The sequence below is a fragment of the Balearica regulorum genome, chromosome 3, assembly GCF_011004875.1.
Source record: "Balearica regulorum gibbericeps isolate bBalReg1 chromosome 3, bBalReg1.pri, whole genome shotgun sequence".
NCBI lineage: Eukaryota > Metazoa > Chordata > Aves > Gruiformes > Gruidae > Balearica > Balearica regulorum.
The window spans coordinates 88,223,259-88,236,149 of NC_046186.1; the positions used below are offsets into that span (position 1 = coordinate 88,223,259).

Genomic DNA, 12,891 nt, shown 5'->3' on the forward strand with positions numbered 1-12,891 from the left:
CCTTATTATTAATTAAAAAGTAGTCATGGAATAACATATGCATTTCCACTCTAATAAACAAAAAGTACCCTAAAGTTACAAAAGTGTATAAAAAAACTTTACCACAAAGATTAGTGTCCAAGAAATATATAAATATTGATAGGAAGGATTCTATCAGAACAGCAGCTTTACAAAATGAAGGGACATACAAGTGCTCTTATAAATGCTTACACAGATTCCTCAGATCCTGCCAGAGGCTCCAGGTGGAACTGGAGAAGCTAGCAAAGGGAGGCATGCCCCTTTTTATTTAAGGAATTTGAAAAGATACGGCTTGTTTGCGTGCACACATGCGCTTGTGTGCTTCTCTGTTTCCAAAAAAATTGGCAGGGACCTCTAGTATTTGAAGTTATTTTCGACTGAGGCAGTCCAGCTAAATGAGGCTTTAAATGAGCTACTGAAATCTTTCTCCATATGTATCTGTATGCAGATACACATGGAAAAAAATAAGCACCTTCAAATCTGAAAACCAAGATTTTAAAAGAAACAGCAGTATCTTTTTTTGTGAGCTTCTAAAGCTGGTTCAGGTGGGAACCTCCTTTGCAGAACTGAACTTGGCAGCAGATCCGGCATTTCTTGTCGTCCTATTGGACAAGGCAAAACTGTAAATCATCCTACTGCTTTCCCACAGAGTAATTTTTGCAATCCTGCATTGGCAACACTAACTAGGGAGACAGGTTAACCTTTGCCTTTAGTTAAGACTGCTGTAAGCCTTTCATTTAAAATCAGAGCTTTGACATTGCCCTGATGTTTGCTATTTTGAAACCTACCAGTCTACTTAAGTTTCACAGGCAGGAATGTAAACTGGCTTAGAGACTTTGCTTTTTGTTCTTTTTTGGGATGAAGAAAGCAGGCTGGGGATCCCAGCCAGCCCTGCAAGCTACATCAGAATCCCTCTGCAATTTGCAGGCTCCTTACAGTCTCCTGTCACTGAACAATTTTAAATGTTAAGGCAAAGTCTGAAAAAATAATGATTTTTTGTTAACTTCAAACTCGTGGAAAACATATCTATTGCTTATTGTTGCAATGTGTTTTAAAAGCTTTTACAAAGGAGAGTGGAAGACCAAAGACAGTGGCCTCAAAGAAAACAGACTTGACTTTGAGAGTTGGTGGCAGGAGAGAAAAATTGAGCGTAAGAGGAAAGTAGCTCAGAGGAGTTCAACAGTATTATGAGCACAGCTGGAAATTATCCCAGTGTGTAGGAAGGACGTGAAGGTAGTAAGAGACCAGACTGACTAATGAGATGATCAGTGACCTCAAACACAAGAAACTGGTTTTGCAGGGTTGCTCTGTAAATCAGATCAACAAAATGATCTGCATTAAAAATGAACACAAAAACCATCTTTGTCCTTCCCTCCCCCCACTCTTTGTTTTTTGTTAGACTGAGTTGTTTCACGGATACAGCTGACAGTGTAGGCCTACAAACAACTGCATCAGCACTACTCAAGGAGTTGATGCTGATGCTTAGAGGTGAGGATCTCCTGCTGCCTCGGAAATGACAGGTTTAGAATGTGTTCAGAAAGGACATTAATCTTCAGTGCAAATCTGAGATGGGAAAAGACTGGCTAGACAGCAGTGATTTGAAAAAGCCTCTGAGGGGGAACAGATCATGAGCTACAGGTGCATCGATGATGTGCCAAAAAGGCAAATGTTTGGGGCATGTAGAAACAGGAGTAAATTCTGGCACATCACATAACCTTCTCAGTTGATTTAGCACTCGCCATGTGAATGTGGGGCCTAGTAGTAGACACTAGATCTCAAAAAAATGTAAACCAGCTGGAGAGAGTTCAGAGGAGAACAGGAAAAACCTATATATGAAGTGAGGAAAGATCAAAAGAATTAGTGCTTTTTAATCTAGGGAAGGCTGAGGAGATGCATGGAAGTTTCCAGCTTTGAAGCACCTTTTTTTATACGCTCCTCAGGGATCAAATCTTTTACCAATGTCCTCTAGGAACAGTAGTAATATTATGGGGCAGAAACTGCACAATATGGAAATCTAGCTTTTTGTCTCCAGCCATATGTATAACAAAATGCAGGAGGAGATTTCCTGGGGAACAGTGTTGAAATGTCTATCACTATAAGTTTTAAAACAGGTTATACAGGCATCTGTCAGGAATGGTTTAGATATGGCAGATATTCCCTGGGAAAAAGGGCCAGCAAGCAGGATTCATGAGGTTGCTTCCTGTGTGACTTGCTGTGAGCCTCTAGAATCAAGGTGTGCAGCCTGGCCATGAAAAGCACGGAAACCATGACCATACCTCACCATGCTGTGCAGCCGTGAATGCTCCTTAACTTCGTGGCTTTGCAGGGTCACTGCTTCTGCCCACCGCAACAGGAACTTCAAATTTTGCGTTGTTCTTCTTTTGTTGTTGGGCGACACATAAATATTTACTGTAGTTGTGGGGGAAACAGAGTATTTCGGTTTACTTCTAGGTAATTAAGGTTTTCTTTTTTATTAGTAACAGTCCACAGTTTATCTATATTACCTGTGCTGAAATGCTTATGGCAATAACGTGTAGTAATGAGCCGTCCTCATCAGGAGAGACAATGTCTGCTGTGGGACCAATAATGATGGCCTGTCTCTGCAATCGTCGTTGCTTAAACTGCTGGGCTCCAAAACCTCTTGGCCGTATGTCGGTATACCTTTATTTGTTCACGGTCCATCAAAAATGCCCTGAGCGATAACACCTCTCTCTCCTTCCTAGCTGCTGGAATGAGAGCAAAGGTTATTTCTCCCCCGGCGGGGTCCGAGGGCAGAGCCGCCGCTGTCACCGGTGGCCGCGGCTGAGGGCCGGCGTTGGGAACGGGCCAACGCTCCGCAACCCCGGGGCCCAGCAGGCCCGAAGCCCCGCGCGCTGCTTCGCACCGCAAGCCCCCAACGGCCGTAACGGCCGTAACGTCCGCCCCGCGGGCGGGCCTCGCGCACCGCCCCCGCCGGGGAGGGGCGGGGCCTGGGCGGTGTTGCGTGGTACCGGCCGCTGCCTGGCGCTGACCGGCACTGCGGCGGTTCCTCTCCCCATGGCGGCCGGCGGCGGCAGCGGCGCCGGGGCGCCCGAGCGGCCCTACGAGATGGTGGTGTTCGGGGCCTCCGGCTTCACCGGCCAGTTCGTGGTGGAGGAGGTGGCGCGGACGGCGGACGGCGGGGAGCTGCGCGGCGCCCTGCGCTGGGCCGTGGCCGGGCGGAGCCGGGAGAAGCTGCAGGCGGTGCTGAAGCGGGCGGCCGAGAGGCTGGGTACGGGCCGCGACTGGGGGTCGTGTGGCGCAGCGCCCTTGTGCGGGGCCGCGGGGCCCGCGCGGCCCCAGTGTCCCGGCCCCGTCTGTTGGGAGCCGCCCACGGGCGGGTGTGAGGGGAAGGGCTGAGGCGCGAACCGGGGAAAGCCCCTCGGTGTCGGGGATGCGCCGGGGAGGTGGCGGCTCGGCCCGGCGCGGCGGGCGGTGTCGGTGACAGCCGTCTCCGATGCGCAGGGAAGGCGGCGCTCGGGGCGGAGGTCGGCGTGCTGCTGTGCGACGTGGGCGACGCGGCCTCGCTGGCCGCCATGGCGAGGCAGACCCGGCTGGTGCTCAACTGCGTGGGCCCGGTGAGTGCAGTGATCCGGGTGGTGCTCCCACGGCGTCCGCCGGGCGCGGTTCCCGGCAGAGCCCCGGGGCGGTGGCTGCCCCTCCGCCGCCGCTCCTCGGCTGCGTGCGGCTGGACTCCTTGCTCTTCGGGGCAGGGAGAGCTGCGACGGCTATCGGGAAGCCTGCCGCTGGGCTCCGGAATTTCAAGAGCTGTCCGCATGAAATGTAGCTTTTTGAAATTGAACCAAAAGTACAAGCGTGTACTGTAATCGTCCAAAGATTTCCCACCGCGATTTCTGGTGGCATAGTTCATGGACAGTTCTCACTGAAATACAGCAGGGGTTTCACAGGCAGCATAAGAAACTGATTGTAAAGTGGGGAGGAGTTTTGGGTTGGGCCAAAATGTTTGAAGTGGTGCTAGGGTTGAAAATAGAGCTGGAAAAGAAGCCCTTAGACTTGCTGCCCTAAGTTCTTGGACCCTTTAACAGTTTCGGTGGCAGTATCTCTAGCGCATTCAGAAGGGATCAAAGTTTGAGAACTGGAATTTGGGTCATGACAACATCTTTGAAATCAAGAATATTTAAGTAGAGAATATGCTGATAATACGACTACAAAAAGCATAAATTGAGATTAGATATATTAAATTTGCCTTGTGATCCTCTAAGAGAAATAAGGCGGACTAATCTATGCAGCAGATTTCATAATGTGGAGTAATCTGTGCAGCAAACTCTGTTATCAGTGATGAAGTTTGTTATGCTGATCCTTTTCCCCACCCCCCAAAAAAAATACAAGTACTATTACATTTTTGCCCCACTTAGCAAAATCAATAGCCACCAAGTGTTTACTTTTATTGTAGATACATATGTTAGATAAAGTTTGTTGGGTGAGTTGTGGTGTGTGTGGGTTTTATTTTGTTATGCGTGGTGTTCTTTCCTTCTCCAGTATAGATCCTTTGGAGAGCCTGTGGTAGAAGCTTGTGTTGAAAATGGTGCAAGCTACGTTGACATCAGTGGAGAACCCCAGGTATGTAACAGTAGAAGTGTGCAACTTTATATCAAGGAACTCTTAAAGGAGTATTTGTTTAGTATGTTTCATGTTTCTGCTAATGTTTTTGAACATGAAGACAAATTCTGCCTCCTGATCTGCAATTCTAAGATGCATTCATTATGTTAAAGTACATTGATGAGTATTAGTTGTATAGTTTTCTTACTTTTAAACAAGAGCCTCTCAGGTTCTTTCTGGAAATCCAAAATTTTTGAATTCTGCTTTATGTCTTGGTTGTGATTCTACGTAGGAATTTTGTGTAGATCACATTTCTTTGCACTGTGGTGGCACTTTCATACCATAAAATGGAATAATATGTATCTGGCTTAAAGAAGCTTGTAAGTGGTTTGAAGTATATAAGGTGCCGTGATATGACAGGATAAGCGTTGATGGCTAATACTGGCTATGGCCAAATGTGGAGTTCTGCTTAAAAATATTTGTTCTGATTGTGTTTTAGTTTCTGGAAGGAATGTACCTGAAATACAATGAAAAAGCTGCAGAAAAGGGAGTATATGTCATTGGAAGCTGTGGCTTTGACTCTATACCAGCTGATATGGGAGTACTGTACACCAGAGACAAATTGAAAGGTGACTTAAATATTTGTGACCTTGTGCTGATAAAGAAATGCAGATTATGCTGGTTTCCTAAAGCAGCAATGCTTATGTGGAAACTCTTTCAGTCTCTCTTTTTGCCTGCCTTTACCAGTTGACCAGTTTCAACCAAATCTGGTAGATAAAAAATTTAAAAGTAAATCATATTCCCATTAGATTGGAGAAAATTGATCATTAGGCAGAGGAGGGATTCAAGGTAAGGTTACTCACTGAGAGAACAGCACCTTCAGTTGTCATTAGCAGGCTCTTCTGCCAGCATGTGGGCGTCCCTATGCAAGCCTCAGCACACTGCCTCTTGTGCAGTGAGAATCTTGCAGGGGAAGAGACAGTGGGGACAGGGAGGCTGTGGGAAAGGGATCACAAGTTAGTGGGTAGTCAGGTTTCGTAAATTTTCTCTTTCTACTGCAAGCACTGAGAAGCTGTTGTATGAGTGTAAGTAAATAGACAGTGCCATACAATGCCTCTTTCTTTAAGAGCAGCTAGACAGTAACTGAAAGAGGAGAAATATATTTGAGAAAAGATGTGAGATTATTTAGTTCTGTGCAAATAGTACTCAGTCCTAATCTCACATGAGGATACTTCATTCATCAGGTCTGACTTTCATTTGGAAGGGCCAATAAGAGTATCCAAATGTTCTGCTTTTATCTACTATTAAAACTGCTATTAAGTAGGATTGCTTTACATTGGCGTGTATTGTCAGCTTTCAGTTTAATAAAAATCTGGATCTGATTTGTTCATGGCGTTATAATTTGATGTCTGATACTTGTTTTGAATAAAGATCTCTTTCTATTTTGACTTTATGGTATTATCACCTGTTTATCCAGTTGCTTGCTATATTGTTTTACAGTCTCAGAAGGAAGTGAGCAAAGCGAAACAAAGCAGAATTTGGAGGAGTTGGTTTGTTTTGCTGTTCATCACAACTAAGCATTCTTTGCAAAACACAAGCTATGCTAAAATTAAATGTTTTAGGATATAATGTGTGGTTTGGTTTTTTTGTTTTGGTTTGGGTTTTTTTTGTTTGGGGATTTGTTTGGGGATTTTGGGGGGGGGGGGGTTGTAGTTAAAGTCTACCAAAATCCCTAAGTCCATCTTGGTTTTCACAGCCTACGTCATCCTTTATTTTGAAGCTTGGAGGAAAACTAAATATGGCTCTTAATATTCTTCTTTTTTTTTTTTTTATCTCATTAACTAGAGAAGACAAATGAAAAATTTAATGAGCAAAGATAGTATTAGTGACCCTTACTGAAGTGCTTTACGTAAGAAATTTGACACTTGCTAACTAAAGTAGCTGTGGAACTTAATCTTAGTTTATTTTAATTTGAGATGAAGATGTGACTTTGCCTTTTCAACTAATAATGTCAGTTGCCTGCTATTTAAGTTTACTTTGTGAACTAATGACTGTATATGACAAGCAATGTTTTCTCCTCCCTTAAAGGTACCTTGACTGCTGTCGAAAGTTTCCTGAAGGTGAAATCTGGGCCTGAGGTTAGTTGGTTTATACCTTTTTGGAAACTCAGAGGTCTTTGTGGTAACATCACCATAGCCCATTAGAATAACTTTTGTTAAATTAATTCAGACCAAGGAACAAGCTGGCTGTTCTTTGATAATGAGCCGAAGAACTTACTTTTATTAGCTCCTGAAGAATAATCCCAAGCAAACATGCTTTTGTAAGGTTCATTTGCATAGGCTGTCTACCTTAAGTTTGTTGTGTTAAGCTGTTTCAAGAAATACTTAGTTTTTGCAGAGATGTGGGAAGGATTTGTACACAAGTAAACTATGAGAGATACATAGTGCGTTGCCAGTAATCTTAGTGTTTGCTTTTTTTTTGTTGGGGGGGTGTGTGTGTTTCAATGTACTTTAATGCATGTAATCACAATACATATATGTAAAATGTGTAATATATGTAATAATTCAAAGGTAATTATTAAAATAATGCAACGATGACCCAAACCAAGCCAGTATTGATGCCCAACAATTGAACATAACTGCTTCTCCTGTCCTGAGCACCCATCTTGACAGATGGGACCCAAGTCGTAGCCTGTTTTTATGAACATCTGGAGGAGTGGAGGTAGACCATGAAATGGGAGAATAATACTTATCTGTTAAAGGACAGGGGGTAGTAGTTAATGAGAATGTGTAAATCTGTGTGTAGCGTACAAAGATGGTTTAAGTATGTGGTATAAGTTGTAAGTGTTGGTAAGAAGAGACTTCAGTAATGACAATTAAATACAATGGGATGGTTAGAAGATGTGTATACACACACACACGTGCGCACACACACACATTACGTTATATAGGACCTGTGCATGATGCAAATGGTATGGAATAAGGGGTGGACATTGTCTTGGGTCTGGCTGAGATGAAGTTAATTTTCCCCGTAGCAGCCCCCCCATAGTGCTGCGCTGTGTGTTGGCAGCCAGTAAGGTGTTGATAACACACCAGTGCTTTGGCTATTACTGAGCAGCGCTGCACAGCACCAGGGCTGGGTCTCCAACATTCCCCTCTCTCTGGTAGGCTGGAGGGAGGGGGGACGGGGACGACAAGATCCTGGGAGGGGACACAGCCAGGAGAGCTGGCCCAAACTGACCAAAGGGATATTCCATACCCCATGATGACTGCTCAGCCATACAAGCTAAGGGAAAGGAGGAGGAAGGGGGGGCATTTGTTGCTATGATGTTTGTCTTCTGAAGCAACCGCTACGTGTACTGAAGCTCTGCTTCCCAGGAAGTGGCTAGATGGGAAGTAGAGAATAAATCTTTTGTTTTCCTTTGCTTCCGAATGTGGCCTTTCCTTTATTAAACTGCCTTTATCTTGACCCACACGTTTATTTTTTTTTCATCTTATTTTCTCACCTCCCTGTCTTACCGAGTGATAGAACACTTTGATGGGCACCTGGCATTCAGCCACAGTCAACCCACCACATTTCAATATACTTTAATGCCTGTAATCATAATACATATATGTAATAATTGTAATAATGTGTAATATATGTAATAGTTCTAAGTGAATTATTAAAATAATACATGTAACCTTTAGATAGTGAATTAATTACTGTTTCATGGTATGTCACCAGGGTTCTCGTGTACATGATGGGACCTGGAAGTCAGCTGTTTATGGCCTTGCGGATCAAGACAACCTAAGGAAGCTTCGAAAAAAGATAGGATATGCCCCTGTTCCAATAGTTGGTGCAAAACTTAGAAGAAGGTATAAGAAGCGTAGCATGGGAAACATGCTGTCTTCTTACAGTTCCAGTATTTATTATATAGATTGTTAACATATTATTAAATACTAAAAAGATGCATTTAGGACTTTAGTATAATATGAACACATAGATGCTTGTCTAGTAGAATTGAAGATTAGGTCAGTTTTACTGATTTGTTGATATTTTACTGGAAAAAAAAAACCCACGTCCCAGCATTTACAAGGTCTCAAAGTTAAGTTCTAAGAGACTTTTAGTAACGTGGCAAACTTCTGAGTTTGATTTCAGAAGTGATCAGTAGAACGGAAAAAAGAAATGTGCGGAGAATATTATTTTGATTACCAAATTCATCCTTGATATACTGCATGGAATTCTGAGTTGAGCCAGGGATCAATTTGGAATGGTTTGCTTTCAGTGAAAAGAGATAATGTCATAAAAATGCTTGAGAAAAAGCTGGTATTGGTAGGACCATTGTGATCAGTTTGTTTCAGTTTGCATGAACGTTTTTTTCTGAGGGTTTTCTTTTTCCATTTGCAGAGGACTTGTCTTTTACAATCAAGAATTCAAAGAGTACTCTATTCCATTCATGGGATCTGATGTTTCCGTTGTGAAACGGTCTCAGCGTTACTTGCACACAGAGTTGCAGGAAACACCTGTAAGTTACTGGTATACTATGTCTTTATTACCATTTTCAATGAATCTTTCCTTTATGTAATAACTGTTCTTAGCGCAGATCTGTGTAGTAGGGTTTCTGTAGTTAGATAAATAGTAATGATGAACTGTGGTGTGCTTTTTCTCCTGTAAAGAAGGATGCTTGTTCTGTTGTTCACTTTTGGAAGCTGCTTGAGCTGATGTGGTCCAGGTTCTTCTGGGTGCATGGACATGTTTCATGCTGCTTGATACTCTGCCTGATAAGCTTGCTTATTGCTGCTAGCATAATAGTTACAAGAGTCTCTTGTAGGGTTCTCATGCTGATTTGTGGGTATGTATTTGTAGGGAATGGAAGCCTTGAGTCACAGAAATATTTGAACAGTAGGCTTCATGATTTTAGAGAATGATAAATACATTAAATTCTGTTCCTGTGAGAGGCTTTTTTTGTTGTATCAGTAGAGCTTGTAAGAGATTACCATTAGCTCTACATAATTTTAATCTGTGTAACTATAGTCAGGTCAGTACAGTGTAGTAAACATTCTGATAAAGAATTCATATGCTGCTTTTTTTTGTATCTATCTGGAGACTTCTTTGACACTTGGGTCTCTGGTGTGCAGGGTGGAGGCAATGTGAGGTGGTGGTGGAAAAGTTGTTTAGTTTTTGTTTTCCATGGTTTCCTGAGAGGAGACCAGCACGAGCAATCTGTGTAACAGCTGTGCAGAATCACAGGCATCAACTAAGAGATGAAGGTGAGATAGTACTCTAAAAATAGACTTGGAAACTAATAATGGGAAAGACTTGTCATTGCTATTCCAGAATTCTACAGTAAGGCTTCAGTTTGTCTTAAACTACAGCACAAAGAGAAGGAAATGAAGATCTCTGGAAGGAAGTCTGAAATCAGATACCAAAACACATACTCCTTTAAAGTTTTCAGCTTTTGTTTGCCTTGCTCGCTCCCTTGCCATTCTGTAGTTATATTATCTTTTCATAATGAATTATAAAGAGAAGCGTTACTCAGAGTTGTTTAGAACTAAGACAGTTCTTTAAGGCCCTATTTAAACAGCTATCTATTGTATCAAACAATTGTATACTAATTTGGGGGTAGGTTTATTTTTACAAATTAATTTATGCAAAAATAGAATTGACATTATAATCGCTGAAAATATGTTTTTGCCTTAGGTGCAGTATGGTGCTTATGTGAATGTAGGTGGTCTTGGCTCTGTTATCAAGCTGATGTTTGCTGGCTTTTTATTTCTTCTTCTTGTGAAGTTTACCTTTGGAAGAAAACTTCTGATAAAAGTAGGTGTTCAAAACGCAAAAGAACTAAGTGTTTGGAGATTTTTTTTTTTCCTCTCTAGTTTACTATTGCTCTTTCTGTCTTCCCCCCCCCCCCTTTCATAGTACCCAGAATTTTTCTCTGCTGGACGCTTCACAAAGGAAGGACCAACCCAGAAACAGGTAACTGACTGTTTTCCATCACAATTATTGAATAAATTTGTTATGGTAATGGTGGAATGGTAATCTAGAGTCAACTGCTTAGTCTCAAAGAAATAATTTCTAAATGCACATTGTGTTTGCCTGTTCAGATAGTTTTGAATATTTAAATAATCATGCCTTCTGTTATTAGACATCAAAATACGTCATATGAGAAAAATGGATCATGTTGCTGGGTCTGATGTATTTACATGGATGGCTTTTGGCATTCAATCTGTCAAAGGTGATGACAGAGAGAAACTAAGTAGCAAAAACCCAGGACTGAAAGCACTGAGAGAATAAATGGACTTTAGAACAATAACAGTTCCAACAAAGTGGAAGTGATTAAAAATTTAGATGAAATTGTACCTTTTAAGCAATAACTCAAAATAACTACTCATGTTTAGATGGATTATAGTATTTGGCATAATAGATACTTGTATTTACTACTTGTGCTTGCCTGATATAAGCAACTTAGTGTTTTGGCGACCACGTTTGTCTTGTCCTCTACAGATGGATGGAACCTCTTTTACAATGACTTTCTTTGGTGAGGGTTACAGTGAGGGGCAAGATCCCCAAAATGGCAAACCCAATGTAAAGATCTGCACTGAAGTGAAAGGACCAGGTATGCACGTTAGTAGCAGCTAACTGCTTTTGCCTTGCATTCCCTGCTCTAAAATTGGTGTATGGTTCCACTGCTATTCTGTTCACCCTCAAGGAGCACTTGCAACGTGGGCAAAGTCAACAGCCTTTATAGAGTGTTACCTTAGATACTAGCATTCACTGTGATTCACTTGTTTTTTGAAATAGCCAATTCATTTCCTTTTGTTCTCTTCCCTTATAACTTTCCCCATTCCAATTTTCATTTTTGCAGAGTAGAGCAGTTAAAGGGAGAGTGCTTTAAGGATAGTTTTCAGTTGTTACAGCCCGGTCTTACTACGTGTTTATTTGTAGTCTCCTGTGAGTGAACTTAAGCAGATCTGGCATGGTATCATTTCTAGCTATATCATATTCATGTTCAGATCATTCCTTTGAGTGGAGATGACACCCGAAGTAAAGTCTGGAGACAGCAAGAGTGTATATTCAGAAAGGCGTTAACGAAGCATAGCTTTAAATAACTAGAGATAGAACCGAATGCAACAGTCTCACAGCGAAAGTCTGAATTTAAGCACAGGATGGGGAAAAGCACTTGCTGTAATGGAGAGCCCTCTTTCACCGTGAGGTGATCGCTAATGGTGGTTGTGTGGTTATAGGCCTGTAGTTGAACCAGTATTTGTCCAGATATTAGATCTAAAAGACTTCACCAGCTACTTGGGATGATTACCAGGTTAAAAACCTGTTTTTAAATGGGGAAGGCTGTTTGATTGCCAAAGAGATTATTCTTCAGTGTGCTGTAGGTAAGGCAAGATTACATTCTACATTTCAACACACTGTACGCTGTTGTTTTGGGTTTTTTTTCTATCAGAGCCTGGCTATGTTGCTACACCAATTGTAATGGTTCAAGCAGCTGTGTCTGTTCTGGAGGATGCAGCTTGTCTGCCTAAAGAGTAAGTACTTTCCTATGCAGAACACTTTCCTATGCTTGATCTCCCTTAAAGCTACTGTGTGCATGTGTTTCTCTTGGAAAATACAGATCTCATAAGCCTGTGGATTTCTGTATTGCCTCACCCAAACGGCTGTGCAATGGAGATAATTCACCACAAGCTGGTGAATAAAGCCATTTACTTTTCATCTGCCTTTCAGTTTGAAAGGATGTAGTCACAGGTTTTTAGAAATGCTTTTGCAGCATCTGCGGCATCAGTGTCTATATTTTCACTTAATGGAATGGTTTCTCTTGAGTTTGCTGGAGGCAGAAATGAACCTATGAATATAACCAGCTTGCCAAATTCCTCATGTGCTCTCCTGTGGGACAATGTCGCTTTTTTTCTTACGCAGGGAAACCTTTTTCCAAAAAAGGTGTCACTCAATCACTGGGCCTTTAATGTTTTTATCTTTTGATTTTTTCATTAACAGAGGTGGTGTATATTCTCCGGGAGCTGCCTTCTCCAAAACAAAACTGATTGATCGTCTCAACAAACGTGGTGTTGAGTTCTCTGTTATTAGCAAGCCTGAAATCTGAAGTCAAACCATAACTGTATGAACTAACACCTTTCCTGGGTCTAACTCCAATAAAACTCATTTGGCTGTAAAAGCCTGATCATAAAATAGTTTCACTGTGCTATTGTTTACAGCAGAAACAGAAGAAAAGCTGAGTTAGTTAGAAGTTTATAATACTATTTGCTATAGTGAGCAAATCCATAAGGAGTATTGAGTTTTAAT

General features: G+C 42.0%; 1 protein-coding gene across 1 annotated transcript; it reads left to right on the forward strand.

Annotated features, from left to right (window-relative positions):
* Positions 1–2,977: 2,977 nt before the first annotated feature.
* On the forward strand, positions 2,978–12,777 carry SCCPDH (saccharopine dehydrogenase (putative)). Its single transcript, XM_075748838.1, has 12 exons — positions 2,978–3,268; positions 3,502–3,614; positions 4,537–4,617; positions 5,096–5,225; positions 6,685–6,734; positions 8,323–8,453; positions 8,986–9,103; positions 10,279–10,398; positions 10,501–10,557; positions 11,086–11,197; positions 12,038–12,119; positions 12,586–12,777. Exons 1-12 carry the CDS (start codon positions 3,055–3,057, stop codon positions 12,689–12,691), a joined length of 1,314 nt encoding a protein of 437 aa, XP_075604953.1. The 5' UTR covers positions 2,978–3,054; the 3' UTR covers positions 12,692–12,777.
* The last annotated feature ends 114 nt before the right edge of the window (positions 12,778–12,891 follow it).